The sequence below is a fragment of the Musa acuminata genome, chromosome BXJ2-9 (genome assembly GCF_036884655.1).
Source record: "Musa acuminata AAA Group cultivar baxijiao chromosome BXJ2-9, Cavendish_Baxijiao_AAA, whole genome shotgun sequence".
Lineage (NCBI taxonomy): Eukaryota > Viridiplantae > Streptophyta > Magnoliopsida > Zingiberales > Musaceae > Musa > Musa acuminata.
In genome coordinates, this window is record NC_088346.1 from 41,051,938 (window position 1) to 41,079,591 (window position 27,654).

Below are 27,654 nucleotides of genomic sequence, written 5' to 3' on the forward strand. Positions count from 1 at the left end.
AGTTTTATAGTTCTTTTTCATTTTACAACGATTTCAAAATCATGACAAAGGATGAATAATCGAGTTATGAATGTCAAGACAATTTTTCATCATGAATATTTTATCATTGTATGCATCATTATTGCATGCATAATACCAAATCATCATATATATTTTCAAAACATATAAACTCATCATTATATGTATGATTCCCAATCATCATTCATATCATTTCAATCATTGTTTCAATCATCACTATAACTCATCATGCACAAAATGTAAAATCATCTAACATGATACAAACATTTATTTTCAAAATATTTATCACTATTTTCATGTATGATAATAAAGTATTCATGATACCGAATAGTAAGTCAACAATGATTCATTTTATCAAATCTCTTCTTTTTATAAATAACAAAAATTGTTGGTGTACAAAGAAGATATTGTGATTAAAAGAAATCTCAAATAGTAAATTCAAGAAGTCAAGATCATAATTCGAATACAAACTCATTCAAATTCAAATCGTCAAATTTATCAAAAATCTCATCATTAAAATTGTATATATAGATTTATCATAAAGCAAGTTAATTTTCAATCATCACATAAGGTATTTAAAGAATTTTTGAAACATAGGAGAATGATTAATTTAAGCATGCAATGTTTCAATCCAATTCAAGTCATGAATACCAATACTTTCATATTGTGAGTATCAATTCATGAATACCAAAAGATATTATTTGTGACTTCAATTTTGCAAGATCAAGATTATGATTTAGATAAAACTCATTCAAATCAAATCATTAACTTGAAATTCATAATCAAGTTATCAAAATCAATTTCGAGATTCACAAAATATCATGAAATCATTAATCTATGGGAAAAGTATTTTTTAAATGATTCTTTTTCATCTAAACATTATAAGCCAAATCAAGATAAGCATGAAAGTTCAAGATGTAAAGGCAAAATCTTATAAAACAACTCATCAAGCAAGATTTTAAACATCTATTTTCAAGCCATATAAAGAGTAAGTCAAGGATTCATTTATCTCATGTCATAAGTATGAATAAGCATTTGTGAAATCTGAAATCATCCTCAAAGTCATATTCAATAAATTCATATATGACAAGCATAGATTTATTGAAAAGTCGATAAGATAGAGGATCGCATTTCGTTTTCATAATTTTTTATTCATATGATTTGCTTCTTATAAGCATGCCTTTACCTTTAATTAAACAAGTGTCAACATTTATGACGAAAAGGTAAATTTCGTAAAACAAATCATCATGATTCCAAAAAGTATGTTCAAGAGAAATCATTAAGACCAAAAGCATGATACACTCATTTATTTTTCAAAATATTCATTATGTTTATTTTCATGAGATTCACAAGATTGGTAAAATAAACTTATTAATCTCAATAGGATAGAAAATTCATTTACATTTCATACAATTGATTTCATGTGAGGGTATTCAAGTCTTTTGTGAAAACATATATCATCATTTAAAATCAAAACATAAGTTTCGTTATGAAATCGTCAAGACCAAACACATCTATCATCAAAAGACTATCAAAAAATTCATATATAGATGTACATGTACTATGTTATCTTAATTCGTCATAAAAACGATTAGACCAAAAACATGTTAATCTAAAATGAGAGTTTCAAATCAACATTTACTTCAAAAACTCATGCATGACATAAAATCATCAAGATACACATACATGGATTAATCCTAAGCATTATCATCCCTAACATTGCATACATCATTCAACATTTCAAAACATAACATGCATGAAACCTTAGCTATATACTTTTTATGATCAAATTTTTAATTTTTCAAAGATGCTAAAAAGAAAAACATGATATAATTTTTGAAAAACAATTTTTTTTTTATTTCCTATTCCTACTATCTAAATTAAGTACTCATGAAAGACTTCAAGTAATTTTAAAATAATTCAAGAGAGTTGAGTTACTTACCTTGTAGTCGAAGCCCGTCAAAGCCCAATTCGCCGTTTCACTTTTGGAAGTTCTTGATTCATCCTTGGGTGCCTTCCTTTTATTTGGCCTCTTCCTCCGTTCAAGTTCATTGTTTATTTTAGATTTTTGTTTAATGAACTTATTAAGATTTAGTGTTCGAAGTTCAAGTTCAACATTGTCCTCATCACTTGAGTCATCGCTCAAGTGGTATTCATTTGTCCGGAGTTCCAAATCCTTCCTATTCTTTGGAAAGTGGTTCAAGTGTTCATCGTGTTCATCATGTGCATTACGCACCATTTCATATGTCATCAATGAGCCGATAAGTTCTTCAAGTGGAAAAATATTTAAATCTTTTGTTTCTTGTATTGCGGTTATTTTATGATCCCACCTTTTTAGAAGGGATCTTAAGATCTTGCTTACGAGATCAAAATTCAAAAAATATTTACCAAGAACTCTTAGATTATTGACGACATCCGTAAAACGGGTGTACATGTCGCCAATAGTCTCGCTTGGTTGCATTCGAAAAAGCTCAAAATCATGTAATAAAATGTTAACTTTCGAGTCTTTGACTCTACTAGTTCCCTCGTATGTGATTTCAAGTGTTCGCTAAATATCAAAAGTCGTTTCGCACTTAGAAATCCGATTGAACTCATTTTTGTCCAAAACATAAAATAAGGCATTCATAGCCTTTGCGTTTAAAGAAAAATATTTCTTCTCCAAATCCGACCATTCGTTCATCGATTTAGAGGGAAGTTGAAAACCGTTTTCAATGATATTCCATAAATCCAAATTCATAGAAATCAAGAAAACTCTCATTCAAGTTTTCCAATAAGTGTAGTCCAATCCGTTAAACAATGGTGGACGAACAACCGATAAGCCCTCTTGAAAGCTATGAAGAGTCATTTCTCTCAAGTGTAAATCCGAAATGAGAAATACCGGGCTCTGATACCAATTGTTAGGATCGGAGCGGCACTAAGAGGGGGGAGTGAATTAGTGCAGCGGATTAAAACGTTAGTTTCAACAAATCTTTCGTACGATAAAAAGTAATATTAATGAAAATCAATTTTAGAAACTTGATAACTTAGAAGCGTATGGAAGCTTAGTGACTAAGTAGAGAAGTTTGCAGTATGTAAATGACAAGAGTAGGATGCAAACCAGATAACGCAACAGTTTTAAAGTGGTTCGGTCAAAATGACCTACATCCACTTGTGAAGCCTTCTTCGAAGAGGCTCCCAACTTCCACTATCAAATCTCTTGTAGGGGAAGGACTAATACCCCTCTTACAACATTTTACAAGTGGTTCACACTCTTACAAATTTTTGAATAGAAAGAAGGAGGTGAACACTCAAAGCAATTGAAGATAAAAACTTGCTAAAGACTTTGCTAAGACTTTTGGCTCACTCTCTTGCTTCTCAAAGGTTGTGATCTCAGTTGAGAATAGAGGGGTATTTATAGGCCCCAAGAGGATTCAAATTTGGGCTCCAAAAATTTGAATTCTCTTGGGTTTCCGAGGCTAGCGGTGCCACCGCCGAACCTCACGGGTGCTGGGTGGTGCCACCGCTCAGTCCAGCAGTGCCACCGCTCAGATCTCGGGTTCTGGGCGGTGCCACCGCCTACACTATTTCAGCCCACTAGTTGGGCTCCAAACATGGCCCAAACCAGTCCGAACTCAGGCCCAATTGGCCCCTACTTGAGTTATAGGATTAACACCTAATCCTAACCCTAATTAATGTGCTAACTACGAATTTAAAGACATTTTATAAGCTATTACAAAGTCCGTAAGTCAAGACTTCTTCCGGCGAACTTTCGATGGTCTTCCGATAAACTCTCGGAAACCATTTTGCGGACTCCCGGCAAGCTCCTAGACTTCACGATTTGATCTTGGTGAGTTCCAACGAGCTTCTTCGGCAAGCTCCGATCTTTCTCGGCGAACTCCGCGAACTTCCCACGAACCTTCCGATGAGCTTCCGAAAAACCCTTCAGCATGCTCCCTACTCATTCTCGGCTAGTTCCGGCAGCGTTCCCAATGAACCATCGGACTTCCGTCGAACTCTTGAACTCCCAACGAATCCTTCGTGCTTGACTCCGCACTTTGTTTTGCTTTATGTCTTCATCGTTATCGTAGTTAATCCTACACATGCAATCCAAAACTCTACTCTGATCTAGATAGTTATTACAACGCGAATTGACATTCTGTTGCCCGGCATGTCATTGGTTGGCGCTTCGTCCGATTCTTCAGCACATCATCCTCTCTTGCGGCTTGTTGCCCAATCGGTGGTTGTCCTCCACAACCCCGATATCCTTGGTGCAATTCCGCTCTCTTGGCCCGATGCCCGACGTCCGAAGCCTTCTGCCATCCAATATCCTGACGTGATCTCCTCCGGCGCAACGTCAATTCCTCCTGCGTCAACTGTCTATTCCTGATCGAGTAGACCTGCATCACTCAAAATGCAATTAAACATCTAAACACAATCAATTAGTTTCATCATCAAAATCCGAGATTCAACACAATTCACCTTTAAACAAAGACCCTAAATAATCTCAATCATAGGTTACTCGAGAGGGACATCAAGATAACTGGACAGACCGGTGTACTGTATACCTATCCATATGATGGAGGTGATTGATCTCATAACTGCTCGTGTGTGGACACTAGGGATACAATGCAGGTGCTCATTGGAGAATACGTTCACTGATTAATTCGCTCATAGAATACTGGATGGTTGATGATACATAATTGTCAGATATCGATTCTATCATCCTAATGGTGTACTTGGTCCATAGACTTGAGACGCTAAGGATGTCCTGTATAAGTATTCCACTCTTTGCTACCAGACTTCTATATTTGAAAGTTCCAAATCTAACACAATCGGGCATCGGGAGTGACACCTAAACTTACGAGGGCTATTGAGTATCAACAAAGAATCATCCACTCTCGGTATCATGAGAGAAATATCTTGAGTGTTCTTACTTAGACAAATCCCTAGCTATGGTCATTTGGATCGAGAGAGAAAGAGTTCTCCGGGAGAATCTGATTAGAGTGAGATTCCCTTGTATCGTCTGATACTACAGCATAGTGGTTTAGTATATCCATAGTCGATGAATCAAGTGAATTATTATGGAGATAATAATTTATTGAGCCAGAAGGAGTTCTGATAGGTATGACTCACGGCTAGCTCAATATTGGGTCTAGAGGATCACACACATATGGTAGGTGTTACGATGAGTAGAGGTTCGAATATGAGATATCCGTTAGAGCCTCTATTTTTTTGAATAACTAATAAGCCCTAGAACTATTGGATCCTCTAGATGAGATCCAATAAGAGTCAATAAGAGATTACTGGATAGAGATCCACTAATATAAGAGGCTTGGGTAGTTGAATAGAGATATAGTACCTAATAGGGTAGGATCCATTGAGGTTAAGATGATAGGGGGCCTCTATAAATAGTAGAGAACCAAATGGCTATAGGTTGGGCCTTCTTGGTTGCTACCTCCTATTCTCCTCTCCCCTTCTCCTTAGCCAATAGGTATGGAGATTTGTACAGTAATTCGAGGAGTGTCTTCATAGCCCCTGCCATGTGGATCACTGCTAAAGAGGAGAACACTTCACCTCCTTCATCTGCTCTCACAAATCTGCATGAATTTAGGGATATACGATCTCCCTATATAACATAACTATCTCATACATGGTTTTTAGTTTTACGGGTTTTTACGCACTAATTTTCGTACGACGATGAATACCTTTTCGAAAAATCTAGGATTTTTGTTTTCTATTCTTTCGTTGCATATGTTATGTTACCCTTAGATTTTCCTACAATGGTATCAGAGCTAGGTTGTTCATGTAAAAGATTAGTTTTAAACTACGTATGTTGTGTTTTAGAAAGGCTTTCGATGTCAAAAATTTTGAGGCAATAGTGAGAAAGGGCAACAACTGTTGCTGCCCTTGTTGCCCTCGCAGATGGCAACCTTAGCTGCCATTTATGTGCAAAGGGTTGGTGGCCAACGGGTTGCTGCCGGCAAGCTGCGATTGGCGACCTATCTATAGTAGGTGCCACCTGCGGGTTGGGTGCCCGTAGGCAAGGCCGCCTACAACGGCAGCCATAATTGCGGCGCTCCTAGGTAAGGCTACCTATAGCGACGGCTGCGTACACAACAAAATAACATCGATGAACTCTCACATGACGTTGATGTCGCCACTGATGATCTTATATAATAATCACAATTTGTAGCTTTGAGAAGATCTCAAAGGAAAAGGAAACATACCATTTATGATGATTATGTAATATATCTACAAGAATCGATATAGGAATAAAAAAATACCCTTTATTATTTTCATAAGCCATAAAATGTAATGATTCTGAAAAATGATATGATGCAATAAACGAAAAGTTAAAATCGGTGATCCAGAATAGTGTTTGGAAACTCATTGAATTATCCAATAATTATAAAAAAGTCAGTTGTATATGAGTCTTTAAGACAAAACGTGAATTAGTGGGCAATATCGAACAATATAAAACCAGAGTTATAGCCAAAGATTTTCTCAGAAAAAAAAAAACATCGACTACAATGAGACTTTTTCTCTAATTTCTAGAACTGGCTCATTGAGAATCGTCATTAGATTAGTAGCTTACTATCTTAAGCTACATTAGATGGATGTGAATATAACATTTCTGAATGGAGATTTAGATGAAGAAATCTATATAGAACAATCTAAAGAATTTATAGAAAATAAAAAAGAAGGTTAGACTCATAAACTTAAGAAATCCATTTGCGACTTTAAATAAGCTTCCAAGCAATGATATGTAAAGTTTCATGATACCATTACTTTCTTCAGATTTAAGAAAAATATTGTTGATCAATGTATATATCTAAAGGTAAATGGGAGTAAGTTTATTATATTAGTCTTACATATGGATAATATTTTACTTGCCAGTAGTAATCTTGGTTTATTGTATAAAACTAAAATATTTTTTAGCAAGAACTTTAAGATGATTGATATGTATGAGGTAGTCTATGTTTTTAGCATTGAGATATTCAATGATAGATTTCAAGGATTATTAGAACTATCTAAAAAATGGATATATTAATCATATTTGGAGAGATTTAATATGTAGCTTTACTTAGCCAATGATACATCTATTACTAAAGATGAAAATTTCAGCCAAAATCAATGCTCATAAAATGACTTAGAAAGAAATCAAATGAAGAATATTCCTTGTGGGTGTGTAGTTAGAAGTCTATTATATGCTCAAACACTATATATCAATTTTACATTAGCTTAAAGTGACAGGATATTCATATATTAATTTTATAAATTACCTCGATAGTAGGAAGTTCACTTCAGGATATGTATTCATGTTAGCTAGTGGGACATTTTTTTGGAAAAGTATAAAGCAATATTTTATTACATCATCAATAATGGAGGTTAAATTTATGACATGCTTTGAGGCTACAAATCAAGTTTTATGGTTATAAAATTTTATCTCAGGACTTAGTGTAGTCGATGCAATTGCCAGACTACTGAAGATATTTTATGATAATACCATAATAGTTTTCTTCTCTAAGAATGACAAGTACTATAATGGTTCTAAACACATCGAGATAAAGTACTTGGTGGTTAGAGAAGAGTCTAGAAATAGCAAGTGTTAATTGAGAACCTAAGCACCACTATGATGATTGCTAATTCATTTACTAAAGTTTTACAATATAAAATATTTAAAGAAAATATTCTTAGAAAGAGGTTTATGAGCAATTTATAAAAGATATGGTGATGCATGTTTAGGTAGATACTATGATTGACATTATTTGTTTCTGCTATCCTGTTTATATTTATATTTATGTATATTATAGTTGAATGTAATAACAGGATTGTCTTGAGAAGATAAATTACAAGGATCATTATAGACTATATTAGGAAAAACTAACAATGTTATAGTACATGAAAGGAATATGATATTGATAATAAAAAACTACTATAACTTGTATTATTAGTTAGATTAATATAGTATTATTGTGTTTATTGGACTTATTATCTTATTTTTAAAATTCATGACTATATATAAAATAATTTTCAAAATTTTTTGGAATCCAATTAGGTAAAATTATTTTTAAATAAATTTTATTTTATTTATTTTAATTTTAAATATTTTTTATATCTTATTGATTAATGAGCCAAGTGGGAGAATGTTAGATTATATGACCCTTTATAATTAGATAAGATATATAATAGAATCGATTGTATTTTGATGACAAATATTAGCCAATGGAAAAGAAATCCTTATTATAATAGGATTCCTTAGGGGATGCCCTCGATGGGAGAAACTTTCCTAATAATTTATTCTAAACCCTCTGCTCTCGCTTATAAATAGGACCTCTAAAGGTTAAGAGGTATCTCAGAAAGGATGCAGTTGAGATATTATAGTTTCTCTCTCAACCCTCTTGAACCATCAATTGAAGCGATCATGTGAAATGTGAAAAGATAGGAAGAGAGTAGAAGGAGAGTCTAGTTCTCCTTGTAGAGTTACAACAGTTTTGGATCTAACAATGGTGCCTAGATTATACAGAGATCCTTTTAAGATGATATTAAAAGATATGCATCGTAAAAACTGATCTAATGTTATTTAATTTTAATCATAACAGAAAAAAAAAATTCGTATTACTTATAACATATTATAGCATATTATAGATTTTAGCTTACAGCACTTACCTATTTGCCTTGAAAACGGATTCTATGCTTACAGATGACATTAACATCTTGCCTTGTGTAATCAATCATGGAGACGTGAAGCCTAGCAACATACTCTTAGACGGTGAGCTGATGGCAAAGGTGTCATACTTTGGATTATCCCGATTGAGGCTGATAGATAGAACTCAAACGGTGAGTGTTGTGCAAGGAACTCACAGCTATGTAGACCCTGATTTCGTAGAAACTGGACATCTATCGGCAAAAACTGATGTGTATAGCTTTGGAGTTGTTCTCTTGCAACTAATGGCTAGGAAGAAGGCAGTTTGGGATGACAGTTTCAGGGAACCATAAACTAGCATCGATGAGCAAGGAAGAGCTCCTACAGACGCTGGACGAACACTATGTGTGTTAAGGGGGAATAGATTTGCTGGAGAAGGTTGTGGAGCTGGCACTTCGTTGCCTTCGCCGTCAACGGGAAGAGAGGCGGGTGGTGGAGAATCTACACAAGTTTGTTAGAGTGCGACAGCAATAGAGGGGGGAGGGTTATTACGATGATGAAATGGACAGCTCGTTGAATCATACCACAAGCTTTCTCACATCGGTTTCTTCCACATATCAGAGTTTCAGAGTGCAAAGTGGCATAAGAAATGGAATCCCAGAGAAGATCTGAAGCGTTGGTTTGTTGTCTTCTTTGTCACAATAAGGGACGGTAAAGGCTGATTCTGGCATCTACTGGCAAAAATTTACCAAAAGCAATTTAAGTTTATGATAAGAGTTGGTTGTAAATTCTCAATGGAGTTTGTGATTGGAAAATTAGCTTCTATTTTGAGTTTGAGATTAAGTAGAACACGTTCTTTTGCATTTGACTTTGAGTCTTAGTTTCATGAGAACCTTCATACGCTAATATCAATTGAGGAATAAAATCTTCCAAATTTTGAGGAAAAAAGAAGGAGAAATCAAGAAGGAAAAAAAAAACTTATGTATGGATAGAATAATAAAAAATTAAATACTCATCTTCTTTTATTTAATCGTCTTTGATGCCATGGGATAACAAAAATCCGTTAAACTTAGTGGACAGGAGAAATGAATTATTAAGAATGTACGAAGAGAGAAAGATGTAGCAATGGAAGTTCTAATATCTGACATGCATATATGGTTTTTTTTTTTAAAGGAAATCAATTACTGCACAGGAAACAAAAAAAAAAAGAGAGAATTGTTAGGTTCATGAATTTTATAATGATTGTGTAATGATTTACCCATATTTCGATATGATATAAAACATTACGATGGGTAATAAATACATTTAGAAAAAGAAAATTTAGAACATTTGACCATGTGGTCAATAATTAAATCAACAAATTATTATTCGTATTGATGTATCTATTGATTGTCAATATAGTAAATATCGAATTGTACTAACGTACCAACATATAGTACAATATGAAATATTAATAAATTGATATGTACCACTTATATTGATCCCTTGTCGAATTGATATGTATTATCTATATCGAACAGTATACCATACAAGCTTTCCTACATATCTCTACTATTATCATAATATTGAGTGAAGACAAAATCTATTTGAACCCATGAAAGTGCTAAACTTGTGGTCTACCAAACAACCTAAAAGTGCTGAAGCAGCATGGTGGATCAAAGGTTCAACTACTCAAAAATAGCAGCGGAGAGCAGTTGGGAGCTAGGAGGTGCATTACAGCTGGAGCAAAAGATTGAAGACTCAGCAAAGGCAAGGAGTTGCAGTGTCGGCAAAAGCTTCGATGAGGATGTCGAAGGAATAAGTGGGGGAGAATGTCAAAGACAAACTTTTAAACAAGATGTTTGATGTAATGCATATGTATATCTGTGTCTTTTGGTATGTTCATACTCTGCATAGCATGTATAGGGATGACCAAAGGCTCAATAGTCCCATTATAGTTAGGTTGGTGGCCGCTTTAGTCTTGTAAATAAAGGTTGTGTCATGTGGACAAGTATGAGAGATTTTCAGTCTATAATTGACCATTTTACTCTTTGTTGTGCAACTGTTCAGAGCTTGTAAAGAATGTTTGTAATTTACTTTGTTTATGAAGTGTTTTTAGAAATGTTTGCTTATAGATCCCGAATAAGGTATTTTCTCTAACCCGTTCTCTCTTTTGTGGGTCCTAAGGGATATGGGAGGCTTCGGGGAGACTGACCATTGCGGACGGACACGCAAGTGTGCCACACGACTTAGGCAAAACCAGCTAAGTCCGTAACAATATGAAAAAATATAATCAATAAGTCATATGAGAAAACTATAAAATTAAACCATAATTTATATTTTTTAAATAAAATTAAATATAATCAAATAATCAAAATATAATCATGATGAAATTTAATCATAATTATAATAAATCATATTTATTAATTTTATAATTAAAGTTATAAATTAGAATTCTTAATTTTATAAGAGTAAAACTATAAATATGTTGATACGATATAAACTGAAATTATGATATTTGTAAAGGGTAGAGTTATAATTTGATAAAATTCTAGTCTCGAGGGCAAAACTATAATTTTGTCTAAAACCCTACTAGCTATGTCGCCACCACCGCCATCGTTGGTGCGGTCGTTGCCTGCGCACGTTTGCCACTACCGGGGCGTTGCTTGTGCCCATGCATGACCATTGCTTAGGGGTGGCTACCGACTGTGTGGCCCCCTAGCAGCACTAACCCATTACGTGGCTTATTCTTGAGCGTGGTCCGCTGCATTGGCGCGGCCGTCACCGCCGTTCGGACACGGGTTTTGCATGCACGCGACAATCACGTGTGCATGTTGTCGCCCATGCAGTTGCCTACGCACCTGTGCGCAATTGCTGCCTGTGCCTGGCCAGTCGCACGCTTGGTGTGTGCGTGCAGCTCCCTGTGTTGCTGCCGACTATGTGCATAGTTGTTGCAGCATGCATGTTGCCTAGCGTAACCGTTGCCTTTAGCAGATCTACTGGCAGTACATAGCAAGGGAGACAACAGTGCTACATAGCGACCATTCACGATAATTAAAAATCGTGTTTACAGGAAATCTAACATTTCTCAAAAGCAGATAATAAAACAAAATAGATAGAAATATAGATCAACAAAATATGAACCATTCAAACATCATAAATCAGAAAACAATAGATCTAAAATATTTAAGTTAAGAACCTAGACTTTGATACCAATTATAAGTATAAAAACTATTATATGCTATATGTAACATGAAAAAAATTTTATACTAGGATTGAAATCAAATTACATTATATTGGTTGTACGATATGTACCTTATAATATCATCTAAAAAGGATTTCTATATGATATATAAGGGCACCGTCTTTAGATTCAAAATTACTATTAATCTTCAATGAGTTATTATGAGAGTTATTCCAATCCTCTAAGGAATCCTACAATAAATGATTTTTTTTTTATTAGTTCATCAGAATATAATTAGTTTCATTATATATCTTATCCAATTATAAATGATCACTTCAAAAGATAAGCTGCCCACCCTTTTATTCTTGGAATCACCAAAAAAAAAAAAAAAAAAACCCTCTCTATAAATAAAGAAAAGCTGCCCACCTTATCATCTCAGATGCATTTCCCTATCTTTAATACTTTCTCCCTCGGTCTTTATCCCCTCAAGGGGCCATAAGTGGCCCTAAAGACTCGAACTTCCTATTCACAACAAGCTATATGCTTGCTATGAGTTGGGTTTGTTTTACTAATCCTCTCTTTTCCCTGTTCACCGCCGCAATCAACACTTTTTTCTGTGAGCATCAGCATCTTACTGCACATAGTTATAGTGTTCTTTTTCATAGTTACCTTCTCTCTTTCTCCTCATGCAAGCCATGGGTACCATCACTTGCCGCCGAACAAATTGCGGTATGGATACAACCATCACTCGCCACGGCTCGGCTTGTTGCTGCAAATAACTTTTTTAAGAACCGATCAACATATAAATATGAAAGGATGATACAGGGATATGGAAGGTCTACTATTCATGTGACGATAGTTGAATATGGAAGGCTCACCTTCCTAGAAATGAAGAAGGATGAATAATAACCTATATGGTTTGATTGATAATAATTGTGAAAGATTCCTGGCTCTTCGTATTTAAAATTTGTGTTAAAAATTACTATATAAAAGACTTCCTACTGTTGATAGACTTCAGTAGGATGAACTTAAGACCCCAAATTTTATGTATTCTATGCTAACAAGACCTTGAATCCATTAATTATTTCTTTTTCAATTATCATTTCTTTAGAAATATTTGGGAAAACTAGTCTCCCTATCAACTTCCAACACAAGGATAGTTGGATTCTCGGAAACTGATTAAATGAAGGTCAAAATTTAGGTATAGGAATACTTTTGCAGGCTACCATTAGTAACCAATTATAGTTCATTTGGAGGGCTAGAAATAAAAACTCTTTTCATAATAACCAATTATAGGTCAAAATAGTTTTTCATAATAGGTCATTTGGAGGGCATTGACTAATACTAGTATCTATGTTATAACTTTCTCAACTGAAAGATAATGTATAACAAATGTCATTAGGCTTAATTGAGAAAACTACCTTAGGGGTGGATTAAAAGTAATGCCGATGATCTTCATTATTATAGGATGGTGCAGAGATCATAACGAATACATTTCTAAGAAGACTCCAATCTAATAAGAGGCATGGCGATCAAGGAATGCTTTACAATGGCTATTGAGATGAGTTAAAATCAGGTTATACTAGTAAATGACTCAACAACTATATATGATATGCTCTTTCAAGGAAAGAATATACCTTAGTGTATTATCCATATTATCGTTGATAATAAGAAAACTTGCACAACAACTTACATCCTTTGATGTAATGTAATCTAGCTACAAATTTGGCTGCCTTAAGGGTTAGAATTGGCAAATCTTATATTTTATGAGTGGAATCTTTTTCCCAGAATTAGTTTGTATTTTACATAACGATCTATGAAGATCTTTTTGTAAATTGTTGAGATCTTAACAAATTCTTCTTTTGAAAAAAATATATATTAATATATTACTTAAGATTGTATAAATATATAATTTAATTTTTAGGAATATGAATTTGATCTCCTAATTGTCATTCCTATGTCCCGATGTGAAATCCTTCAATGTATAAGTTTCTCTTTAGGGTATAGAGATAGCCTACACAATTATATATTTATAGATTATACAACTTAAAATCTTAGAATTTCTTCTTGCATAAAAGTCCCTCTAAGATTCGAATCTTTACAAATTAGCTTTTGGTAAAACTTATAATTACATGGAGATTCATAAGTTAGAATAAAGGGTATTACATTCTCCCCTCCAGAAAGTATAATTTTCTTATGACATCATAAGTCCTTAGGTTTTTTGGGTATTATATCAAGTACATATTAATTCAAATATTTTTTTCCTCCACAATACGAATAATTCATTCCTTATATAGTAAATCTTTATTCAACTGTGTTAGAGCAGTTTGATCACACAATTATATTCCTAAAAAAAATTTCTTAATATTAATATATGAAATATATTATGAGCTTCAACTTTTTAAAACCCCAAATGACCAAATATATATAAGACTCAATTTGCATCCAATTCCAAATCTAATGATAATTTGTTTGAGAAAATTTTTAAAATTTCAATTCATATATATATATATGTATATATATATATATATATATATATATATATATATACATAAATATTTTTTTTGTTGTTGCATATGTTTCCTAATCAACTTAATTTTTCAAATTTATATTTAATTATGTCAAACATCAAAGGCTTTCTTTCAATAATATCAACAAAATATAATCGTGTGATGAGATTATAAAAATACTTGTCTCACAATTATAATTATAGCCAAATCTCAGTTTGATACCTAATAAAGTTGGAGGAAAATTATGTCAGGTAATTTTTTGAGTTCTCTTACATTCCTACAAATTAAATTGGTACATAAGATAATAGATTGATTAATTCTGATGTCCTTAATTAATTTGATATTTGGGTATCAAAATAAATAAAAGAAACAAAAATGACTATTTTTTGAAAAAAAAAGAAGAATGAAACAGAAGCATTAGAATAGTAATAAACCATCTAATGACGCCGTCCAATGAATTATAATTAAAAATAGTAGAAATACAGATGACATGCAATGCTGTTTTGTTGATTTCATTATTGTACATTGTGATTTATACATGTTACGAGACCTTTCTAGATCCTAAATCAAAGGCAAAGATTTGTGTATATATACTTCCTTTATTTTCTGTGATCACAACGTAGGTGTCTCTTGGTACGATCACAATCCTTCAATCTTTTATGCCCTTAAAGACTAATACTAATCTTGAAATGATGTTGAGTATTTAGTTGGTGTGATAACGACTTCGTGGAAGAGTCTATAAGTTATTTAGTTGTATGGAAATGACTTACGCAAAGTATTTTTTTTGGAAAAACGTGAATAAAATGAAAGTTAATGACTATATATTTTATCTATAAGCAAAATACTGAATTAGCACATAAGTAAGTAGCACTAACATTATCATAATATTGTTAGGATCAGGAGCACTAAGGGGAGGGGGGGGGGGTGAATTAATGCAACGGATAAGATCACGTCATTTTCAAAACTTTCATACGATAAAAACGTTTTCGACATAAAACCGTTTTTGGAAACTTAACTTGAAAGTAAGTTTGTAAAAGTATTGAAGGCAGTAAGCTATTAAAGAAGTTTACAGTAAGGTAATAGCAAGAATAAATGCAAACCAGAGAAGATGGTTGTTTATAGTGGTTCGGTCAATCGTGACCTACATCTACTCCTCCGATTCCTCTTCCGTTGAGGCCACCGACATCCACTAGAGACATTCCTTCAATAGACGAAGGTCAATCACCCTTTTACAACTCAATTCTCCTTTTATCAGATTTAGGAGATAACCCTTACACCCCACTCACTCCTCTCTCAAACTATTCTAACACTTAGAACTATGAGAGCAACTCACACAAGATTGCATCAGCATTTCTATACTTTTTTACTCTCAAAACTTGTGTGCTTTAACTAGGGATGAGAGGGGTATTTAAAGGATTCAAGTTGATTCGAACTTGGAGCCTAAAAACATCTCATCCCGGGTTCCCCGAGCATAGGCAATACCACTGCCTACACTGGGCCTGGGCGGTACCATCGCCTGCGCTGGGCGGTACCACCGCCCAGTGTCAGTTTGGTTGACACTGTCCTGGGCGGTATCACCACCTGGGAGGCTATGCTGGGCGGTACCACCGCCTGGCACCCTACCAGGGGTGGTACAACCACCTAGACTAGCGGTACCATCGTCTAACATAATCTTGAAGATTGTGCCACGACGGTGAGTCTTCTTGGGTTACTGTTTGGGCTTCTTATTGGGCCCAACATATTTCTTACATGGGCTTAGCTGGCTCCTAATTGGGTTGGCCCAATTACGTGCTAACTATGAAATCCTAAGATATTTTCTAAGCTAAACTAAGTCCGTAAGTCTATTCTTCCGGGGATCTTCTAGCGAACCTCCGACGAACTCTCGGTAATGTTCTAGCGGACTCCTAGCAAGCTTCTCAACTTACGACGATCCACTTGGTGAGTTCCAATGAGCTTCTTTGGCAAGCTCTGTGACTTCTCGACTGGTTCCCACAGAACTTCCGATGAACGTCCGTACTTCCGACGAACTCTCAAACTCCCAACATGATCTCGATCTTGACTTCGGGACTTCATTTTGCTTCATGTCTTGCTATCGTAGTTAATCCTGCACATGTAAAACAAACTTTGATTTAGATAATTAATCCTAAGGATCTAATCAAGTTGTCCGGCATGTCATTGGTCTCTCAACGCTTCATCTGATTCTTCGGCGTATCGTCCTCTCTTGCGGCCTATTGCTCAATCGGCCAATTGACTCCGCAACTTCGATATCCTTGGTACAATACCTGCTCTTCTTGGTCCGATGCCCAAATCCACGGCCTGAAGCCTTCTGTCGATACGTCGATCGATCCACCGGCCCGACGTCCAATCTTCTGACATGTTCCTCCAGCCCAACATGATTTTCCTGCTTTAATTGTCTTATCCTGATCGAAGCATTCTGCATCACTTAAAATGTAGATTAAAATATAAACACATATCGATTGGTTTCATAATCAAAATATAAGATTCAACAATCTCCTCCTTTTAGATGATGACAACCAACCGACAATGGAGTTAATCTTAACTCCCGGAGTTTAACCAAACTCCCCCTATCAATATGCCATATTGATAGAAACTCTTGGATTTAAAAATCCAAGCAACATGTCATTATAAAATCATTACATATAATCAACATACTTCTCCCCCTTTGTCATCAACAAAAAGGAGAAGTACAATTCTCATGTGTTTGGAATATAGGTTCAATATATTGTATCATAAATCTCCAATTTTATAATCATGCAAGCTAGCAAAAATTTTTAGTTTTTATAAGTTTATAAATTTTGCTAGATATGTAAGTTCAGCATGTTTGTTTTGCAATGTTTAAGCTAGCAAGTATTTGAAAGAGAAAACATGTTTTACAATATACAAGCTAGCAATAATTTAGAATTATATAAGTTTGTAAATTTGCTTTTCTTTGCAATGTGCAAGATAGCAATTTTGCTTTTTTGATATATCAACTCTTTGCTTCTCAAGATAGGCAGGCTAGTGATGTTCAAGATAGCAAGTTCTTTCTTCTCTTTTGAGAAGTGTCATTATTTTTGCTTTCTTTGTAAAAATGCAAGCTAACAAAATGTTACATTGTTTTACAACATGGAAGCTAATAATTTGAGATGTTCAAGAAGCAAGTTTTGCTTTCTTCTTGACAAAGGGGGAGCCCTTTGTCATTGTCAAAAAGAAGGGAAGACTCTTTATATCAATTTTTAGATTTTGACAAAGGTAAGTATCAATCTTATTTATGTATTATTATATTTTTAAATTAAAATATACATAATTTCAAAACCTTACATTTTATTTTTCGTACACGATACCGAAAAATCAATCATCATTATGAGCATATCATACATGATACTAAAAATATTAAATTTTTTAAGTATTTATCAATATTTTGATCATGTTACCAAACATTTATCATTTAGAGCATTTATGATACATCATAAGCAATACATCATTATAAAAAGCATAAGTATTGTATGCATTCATATCATCATATGAAGAATATCAAGAAGAATCATAGTATGAAAAATCTTGATTCATAGAAAAATATCATGTATCGAATATCGAGAAATCAAGATGATGATATAGATGAAGACATTCCTATAGCAAAAAGATGTCACATAAATGATCTCGATTCATATATAATATCTCTCAATTATTTATAAATCATAAAAATTATAATTAAAAAAAAATCATGATTCATTTCGATAAATTTCAATAAGAAGATACAAGAACACAAAGTAGGAGATCTTGATTCATAAATAATTTCAAGTTATAACTCATGAGAAATCAAGATCATGATTTCGATAAAAACCATTAAATTCAAATCATCATAATCATCAAAATCTCAACATTACTTTCAAGAGATTCAAAATGGCATAAATAATTTTATTGGTCTCTTAGTGAAAAATCGATAAGATAGAGAAAAAGAAAAATTTTCAAGAAAAATGCTTTCCTCCTTTTGTTTCAACTCATTGATTGATTTCATACATGCTTGTTCTTTTCTTTTATGTCAAATCCATGCATCATTCATGAACGCCAAAAAGGATCTTTCAAAAATTACAAAATCACAAAAATCATCATGCATAATTTTGAAAATCTCATGTATAGAATAAAATCATCAATCATGATATCAAAATATCATTATGCATCATTAAATCATCAAGCATGATTTCATAATTTCAATCAAAATCATTTTATTTATTTATCATAAAACATACATTTTTCATGATTATTTTTAAAATCACTAGCATGATAAACATGATTCCTGATTTTTTACATTTTCATAACATTATTAAACATGTAATTTTTAAGGAAAAATATTTTCTAAAAAAAGAAAATATATCATGAAAAGTATTATGTAATTTCAAAGTAAATTAGGGGGATTTCGATTACCTCATCATTGAAAGTGGTTAAGGCATAGTTTGCCACCTCACCTTTGTTGATTTTCTTCTCATATTCGAAGGAGCTCGATTCATCCCACTTTTTGTTCTTTTTCTTATGTTCAAAGCAAGTAGTTACATTCTTTTTGTTCTTTAATTTTTATTTTATGGACCTTTTATATTTCATTTGTAGTTCAAGTTCATCATCATTTGAGCTTATACTAGAGTGGTCTTCAAATATTCTATGTCCCAAATCCTTTTTGTTCTTTGGAAGGTAGTTTTGTTCATCACGTTCATCATGTGCATTGTGCACCATTTCATATGTCATTAATGTACTGATAAGTTCTTCAAGTGGAAAAATATTTAAATCTTTTGTTTCTTGTAAAGCTGTTACTTTTGAATCCTAAGTTATAGAGAGTGATCTTAAGATCTTGTTAACGAGTTCAAAGTTCGAAAAACTTTTATCAAGTGCTTTTAAACTATTGACGACATCTGTAAAACGGGTGTACATGTCTCCAATTATCTCTCTTGGTTCTATACAAAACATCTCAAAATTGTGCATCAAAAAATTTACTTTAGAATCTTTTACACTACTTGTGCCTTCATGTGTGATTTCAAGAGTACGCCAAATATCGAAAGCTGTTTCGTACAAAGAAACCCAATTAAATTTATTTTTGTCGAAGGTGTAAAATAGAGTATTCATAGCTCTAGCATTTAAAGAAAATGTCTTCTTCTCCAAATCATTCCAATCTTTCATTGGAAGAGAAAACCTTTTAAAACCGGATTCAATAATGTGTCATAAATTCAAATCCAACGAAAGCAAGAAAGCTCTCATTCGAGTTTTTCAATAAGTGTAGTTTGTCCCATTGAAAAAGGGAAGATGAATGAGAGATTGACCCTCTTGGTTGTCGAAAAGAGCCATTTCAATTTGGGTGTTAAACCAAATATGAAAAATAAGACTCTAATACCAATTGTTAGGATCAGGAGCACTAAGAGGAGGGGGAGGGGGGGGTGTGGTGGTGAATTAGTATAGTAGATAAAATCATATCGTTTTCAAAACTTTCGTACGATAAAACCGTTTCCAACGTAAAATCATTTTTGGAAACATAATTTAAAAGCGAGTTCATAAAAGTATTGAAGGCAGTAAGCTATTAAAGAGGTTTGCAGTAAGGTAGTAGCAAGAATAAATGCAAACCAGAGAAGACGACTGTTTATAGTGGTTCGGTCAATCGTGACCTACATCCACTCCTTCGATTCCTCTTCCGTCGAGGCCACCGGCATCCATTAGAGGCCTTCCTTCAATAGGCGAAGGCCAACCACCCTTTTACAACTTAATTCTCCTTTAATTGGGTTTAGGAAATAACCCTTACACCACACTCACTCCTCTCTCAATCTATTCTAACACTTAGAACTATGAGAGGAGCTCACACAAGATTGCAGTAGCGTTTCTATACCTTTTTACTCTCAATACTTGTGTGCTTTAACCAGGGATGAGATGGGTATTTATAGGCTTCAAGTTGATTCAAACTTGGAGCCTAAAATATCTCATCCTGGGTTCTCCGGGCATAGGCGGTACCACCGCCTGCACTGGGCGGTACCACCGCTTGGGAGGTTGTGCTGGGCGGTACCACCGCCTGACATAGCCTCGAAGACTGTGCCACGATGGTAAGTCTTCTTGGGTTACTGTTTGGGCCTCTTATAGGGCCCAACATAGTTCTTACATGGGCCTAGCTGGCTCCTTATTGGGTTGGCCCAAATCTAAGCCCAATTACGTGCTAACTACGAAATCCTAAGATATTTTCTAAGCTAAACTAAGTCTATAAGTCTATTCTTCTGGCGAGCTTCCGGAAATCTTTCGGTGAACCTCCGACGAGTTATCGGCAATGTTCTAGCGGACTCCCGGTAAGCTCCTGGACTTGCGACAATCCACTTGGTGAGTTCCGACGAGCTTCTCTAGCAAGCTCTGCGACTTCTCGGCTGGTTCTCGCAGAACTTTCGACGAACTCTCGAACTCCCAATGTGATCTCAATCTTGACTTTGGGACTTCATTTTGCTACATGTCTTGCTATCATAGTTAATCCTGCACATGTAAAACAAACTTCGATCTAGACAATAAATCCTAAGAATCTAATCAAGTTATCCGGCATGTCATTGGTCCCTCGATGCTTCGTCTAATTCTTCGGCGCATCGTCCTCTCTTACAGCCTATTGCCCAATCGGTCAGTTGACTCCGCAACTCCAATATCTTTGGCGCAATACCCTCTCTTCTTGGCCTGATACCCGAATCCACAGCCCGAAGCCTTCTGTCGATATGTTGATCGATCCACCGGCGCGACGTCCAATCTTCTGATATGTTCCTCCGGCCCAACATGAATTTCCTGTTTTAATTGTCTCGTTCTGATCGAAGCATCTTGCATCACTAAAAATGTAGATTAAAATGTAAACACATATCGATTGGTTTCATCATCAAAATCTGAGATTCAACAAATATATAGTTGGAGGAGATTATTGATAAATCTAAAATTCTAATAGTTGTTTTTACACTTAGTTATTCTCAAAAGCAATGGAGGCAAATAGCATGATATTCGATCTCCATATGAGGTCGAGTAATAGTTTTTTATTTCTTGGGTTAGCTCGAAGAAAAATTGATAGGAATTGAAGCACCACCACAACATTACGAGTCCCAAGGGAATATGGAAAGTATTAGATTAACAAATCGGAGATATATGAGCCTAAATGCATATGGAGTGCCTATCCTATATTTTTTTATATTAAATTATAGTATGATTTAGGCATAAGATATATTTATATTGGACTTTGGGCTTGATATTTGTTATCAAAGGAGATGTTATGTGTACATCCTAAAATACACATGATAAGGGATTTTAGAGTAAACATGTCTATTAAATCTCTAACCCCTCTATTCTAGAATGGGGGATATATGACATGGTGATTTTTTGTCTTATATTTTCTTTTATAGTACTTTGAACCAAAGGATAAGGGCTTATAGAGAAACTTGAGATATATATACCTCCATAGCATAAATTATAATATATGCACATTTAGCTTAAAACTTGTTTACGTTAGACAGCCTGCTTCATCATTTCTTGGCTCATAGTTTCAGTAGGCATCAAGTGTTCTACCTCAAAGTGTCCCGGCTAATTTACTTCAATAGGTTCTCTCTGTTCTAAGTATCTAAGTTTAGTGCATGGATCTCGCTACAAGGCCACTTTTTCTCCCCTTTAATACATTGATTTACTTGCATGCTTGAAATCTAATTTCTTATTAGATTGAAAAGACATATAGATATAGAGAAGGGAAACATTGATTTACTTGCATCTTTATTACATATTTGAAATCTGTCCAAAATCCAAGGAACTCTTAAACTAATACATAAAAGAAACTAATTATGAAGTTGCTGCCAAACTGCGAAACATAAGAACCTCCTATATCTTAGACAAGACCCTTGAGTTGATGCAAGGGCCCATCAAAGCAATAGTAGAAGATCTTCTCCTTGAGATACTCCATGTCTTAGAAGACCATCGTCGATTGATGTTCATTGTCTGCATTCTTGAATTTTGTGGTATAGTGCCGTGTTTTCTCTCAGATCGATTGCCGGACTTTATCAACAAGTCATCACCAGTATACTTCTTCCTTGGATGACTCCATCTCTCCTTCATTGGTTTAAGTACAGTTTCTTCTCTCGACGAAAATGTTCTCCGAGAATCCGTCACTAACGGGTTGTAGAAAGCATCGCTGATACTTTCGACTAATGCAGTAGGCGAGTCAAATGCATTAGTTGTATCGAAGAGCATTCGGAATGACTTGAAAGTACCTAAATGTAGCTCCTTCCATTCGTTAGGAAAACCAGCGTACGTATCATCCATATAAATCTCAAGGAACTCTCTTTCCTTTCTCTCAATTATTTTGCTAATGTGCTCAATTGAGTCTTCGTTAGTAGCCCCTTGTTTCTCTTTGACATACAGGAGTACCATATTGAACTTACCACCACGTATTTCTTTCTGGAAGAGATTATTACGTATAAGTAAACAACATATATAAATGGATAGAAATGAAATATAGAGAGATATATAAAGCGAATGTTGCAAACCTGGTAACTGTGGATGTCATTCAACAAGCGCGAGGTGATCATTGTCAACTTGGTAATGGTACTATACCGAGAGGTTAGTATGTGCTTTGGAACTTGGGGAATAACCAAGAAGCATGCTGGAAGAGTCATGACTTGTATGGCTATAGAGATCGCGGCAACCTCAAGATACTCGATGATCGTAGGTGCGTGTCTTTTCCTACTCCAATCGGATTCCTTTAACCACGACTCAAATGTCTCTCGCCACTTCAAACACAATAAATTTTGTTAGTGGTTGAGCTAACACACACAGTTAATCGCCAGATAGACAAATGAGACAACCCTTACCATATCTTGAAGAAGGCTTTTTGCATCATAACCGTGTTGACTGAGAGCTTTGAAGGAAATATCACGAACAAGGTTATCAAGGGCATCAAAAATAACTTTGCAATGGCCGGATAAGCCTTCTCCTTCCCACCTGTTATAACTAACAAGTTAGATGACTAGAAATCTTGAACGGTAAACTCTCTTTTGTAACGTTGGATTGATACCTTTGAACTGCTTTAGTAAGGCTCTCCAATTCATCCTCTGAACCTTTCTCATCAAAGAAGTCATCGATCACTGTCACTAAAATTGCACATCGTGCAACTACTTTGCGTAGATCAGATTGCAAAGGAAGAGTAACTGCAGTAGCAGTTACAAAGTAACAGTACGTTGTTTTCTCCCGACCGAAGCCCATGCTGGAAAGTCCACTGTCTTTTGACCACCTAAGTATTTTAATTGACACCAAATATGAACAAAATTAGAGATGCCGTGCATGCAATCTTCGAGAATTCAGTAGTAGTAGTTTTGATGCATTACTTCTTTAACTCCTCGAGTTCAGATTCGTAGAGCATTTGACGGTTCGTGAAAAGTTCAGCAGCAAGTTGAATGGCAAATTTGGAATCCAGGAGGCTGCGCATGTACGTGCATTCACATGTTAACAGCGTTGTTGAGTGCAAGAATAAGAAGAAGAAAACTACTTATGCAAAACCTGCATGAAGAAGTCTTCCCCATCTGTAAGTTATATCCTTTACTTCTTTCCAGGTACATTCGATGCTCGAGGTGGTCCATTCGAGATAGCCATGGAAGTCCCAACTCATGTTCAATCTGTGCAGCCATATATGAAACTTTATGGTTCCTTAAATTTTATTCCAATAAAATTTATGCTATCATTAAACTTTGCTCTATGGATTAACATACAGTAAAATTAAATATATCAAATATATTCCAATAAAATTTTTCACTGAGATTATTAAATTCAACATATAGATTCTGAATTAGAACATGCAATTGCTAGTATGCAACAAACATTTAGCTTCTCAAAAAGTCCACCCCAAGTGCCATAGGCTCTTTTACCTGTTTTTGGAGGTCAGTCATAATTGCAGGATTATTCCTGGTATCTGATCCACACAAACTTTTCTGAAGTATCTTTTCAGAGAAAAGTTTGGCATTATGAAGCTCAACTTCCCTAGGAAACATAAAGTGTGCTGCCCTGTAAACACCAGTCATGGCCACCAAGAATTGAGTGTAATTTTCTTCGATATGTATCAGCATCTCTTCATCGTCCATAAACCAACAAAACTTTCCTACACAAGTTAATAATTTCTTTAGAGATGATTCACCGGGGAATAATAGTTCAAATGTTCACAAATTTCAACTAAATTTGGATAAATCTTACGGGGAGATACGTCATATCCATGCATCCTCAGAAGTTTAAAGGCTAAAGAGTCTTTCTGTATCTGTAGAGGTAAATCGTATATGTTGCACGATTGTAGATCTTGAATAACCCAGTCACTGCATTAGATGCCAAGCTACGGTTGTTAGTGTTTCGTTTGTCGAGATAGATACAAGGAAAGCTTTTAGTTCTATTCCCGACAAATGATTTTTGTACATTCGAAACCGTACATAAACTCAGTCTTATGAGGAGGAGGGTGCTGCAGGGTGCAATCACGTAAATCATTGTTTCACTCTTGAAATAAAATTTCTATCTATTTTCGAGGGAAGAAGAACATGTGGTGTTAGGATGAGACACGAGGAGGATTTGAGCGTTGGTGACCATCTCCGACTTCACGTATATGCATGCAGCTGACTTCCATGACCTGTGCGATGATTGCCTCACACGCAAAATAACCCTCGCAAATAGTTCATACCTGTAAATTTGGTCCATAAGGTCATGTGTTTCATTTGCGAAATGCTCTCCACAACCTAATTGTCTCAAATGGTCCACGAGACATAGCTTTATCAGATCTTGGTCCACAGGAAACATGGCTGGAACTGCTCCAGATAAACACAGAAACTCTTAGAAATGTATATCTGGGCCTACCTAATATAGTTAGCTCGTGATTTACGACAATGAAATCTCACCAAAATTGCCAAATCTTCTAATGACGCCATGCAGGTACTCCCTGAAACCTGCATCTCCTGTGATCATGAAAGCACAAGCAGTTGCTGAGGGGGAATGAAACAATGAGCCATCTTCCATCTGATGATGAAGAATCAGTTCATGCTTTGGCCTGTAACTTGCAGGTAGGGCCTCAAGGAAAAACAAGCTCGGTGGATGGTACCCTTGGACACCGCTGGACTGTTCCCTGCGTGTACAGTCAACACCCCATGTGAGCCTATCTGAAATCCAGTCCTGAGGTGGACAGTCACAAGAGCATGATTTACGTGAAAGAGGAAAGACTCAACATAAGATGCAAACAGGTTCTTACATTTCCAGAATGGTGTTTCTTTTGTTGAAGACATCGTCCACCGCTTTGATGCAGCCCTCGGCTGGAAGCACGTCCAAACCCTTGGCATGTGCCAGCTCGAGCATCCCGGGGAATACAATCAAGAACCACCGTGGGAAGCCACCATGATGTTCCGTCAGCAGTTTCTCCATGTTCTCGTTAAGAAATCGCAATCCTTGCTCAACGTTTGCATCCCCAACCTTCCACGTCTTGAGAGCAACAAGGCAAGCGATGGTGGCAGTGAGGGAATCCATGGCGTGTCGGCACTCTCCCCAGAAGCCGTCCTCCCTCTGGTTGCGGAGGATCCAGTTCAAGCACTTTGGAAACATAGGGCGAGACGGGTGGTGAGGACAAGGAATCATGGCCACCCATGCCGTCTCGTAGGCGGACGGGGGAAGGAAGGAGCACATATTAGCAGTTGGAGAGAACACCTCCTCCTTAATCATTTCAACGAGGAATGACTCTGATGAACCTTCCATCCCCCAGTCGAGACTAATTGGTAATGGCTTGAGTGGGGGGCTGATGTTTTGGGATGTTTAGCTGAGTGGGAGATTCCATTTATAGAAGCAGGAACTTAGAACTCAAAATATTAAGATTTATGGATCAACTCAGTTGTAATTTATGATTGGCCATCCATCAAATTGTGTCGTTTTCAGTCAAACCAACAAGTTCTGAAAGCATGTGCAGCTGCAGAAGTTGAGATGTCTGAAACGCTCATGCGTGCTTTTGGGGTCTCTAAAAGGTGCGAGATACTGCTTCCTTTATTAATATCGTTTTCTGTGGGTGACAGTCTCTACAGAAGTAGCCTAGGTGACTTGTGAGGTGTGTGAAACACGAGAAATGGGTCCCAATTCAAACAAGGAACGGATTACTTCACGGATATCCGTCCCAATCTCTCTTTCAATGAATCATCAATAAATAAAATTAAAATTAAAAGAAATTGATGAAATTAGGTGAATGATTGGGGATGGATGGTTAAGGACCGACCATTAATTTATAATTTATTTAGTTTAGATTTTTTTATCTAAATTTTTATGCCTGATTTTTGTGTTTCTATGGGCTACTACAGACGTGATGTATCACATCATATGGCTGATGTTTAGAAGTTACATCAACAACCATTCCATCACACCTAACTGATTGATAGCAACATCACAACACGAAGACTATCATATTAGAGAAAAATTACGTAAAAAAAGAGAACATATGTCCTTTCATGTCAATCATTTCTCATGGAAAATGATTAATTTTACGAAGAATTGATACTAATCTAATGATTTCCAACATAAGACAACATGAAAACTATCATATTAGAGAAAATTATGTAAAAAGAAAAATCTATGTTCTTTCATGCAAGTCATTTCTCATGAAAAACAAATATAAATGTAATATACATAGTCGATTAATAAAAACATCTTTCGTTGGTAGGAGCATCGTAGTTTACTGGATATACATTTCAGATGTGTCTGATTCGATTGTTGCTGAATAAGTCTAGAAGAATCAATTGATTTTAATAAAAATGAGCAATCCAAATAGAATATATAGTTTTATGGAAAATGATTGATTTTAGCAAGTATTGACACTAATCTTTTATATATATATATATATATATATATATATATATATATATATATATATATATATATATATATATATATATATATATATATATATATATATATATGTGTGTGTGTGTATTGTAATGATTTGAGTGTGGAAGAATATTATCTGGTGCATATGTGACTCTATCTAATTATGTAAAATATATTATAAATTTAATTAGATTTTAGTTATGGTTATCGATGAATAGAAAAAAGTCAAATTATAGTAGCATCTTTTATGAAATAATCATGGGAGGGACTCCCCTAATTATTATAGTAGACTTTCTATATTCTCGCTTAGAAAAGGATAAGGCCTCCTAAGAATGAATAATTAAATTAGATAAAGTCTAATTTTTTTTATATATCAATATTATTGTGGCTTTCATATCATGATGCATCTACATATTAAGGTCTTTCTAAATGACATCGAAAATTACATATCATAAATCAAATTTAATCTATCGTTA

General features: G+C 35.0%; 1 protein-coding gene across 1 annotated transcript; it reads right to left on the minus strand.

The window, feature by feature from the left end:
• Positions 1-22,037: 22,037 nt before the first annotated feature.
• LOC135622133 (S-linalool synthase-like) lies at positions 22,038-26,131 on the minus strand. Its single transcript, XM_065123778.1, has 11 exons — positions 25,569-26,131; positions 25,222-25,445; positions 25,008-25,131; positions 24,536-24,651; positions 24,214-24,443; positions 23,849-23,964; positions 23,677-23,769; positions 23,367-23,582; positions 23,164-23,293; positions 22,840-23,082; positions 22,038-22,750 (listed from the first exon to the last, which is right to left on the minus strand). Exons 1-11 carry the CDS (start codon positions 26,063-26,065, stop codon positions 22,175-22,177), a joined length of 2,565 nt encoding a protein of 854 aa, XP_064979850.1. The 5' UTR covers positions 26,066-26,131; the 3' UTR covers positions 22,038-22,174.
• Positions 26,132-27,654: the final 1,523 nt, after the last annotated feature.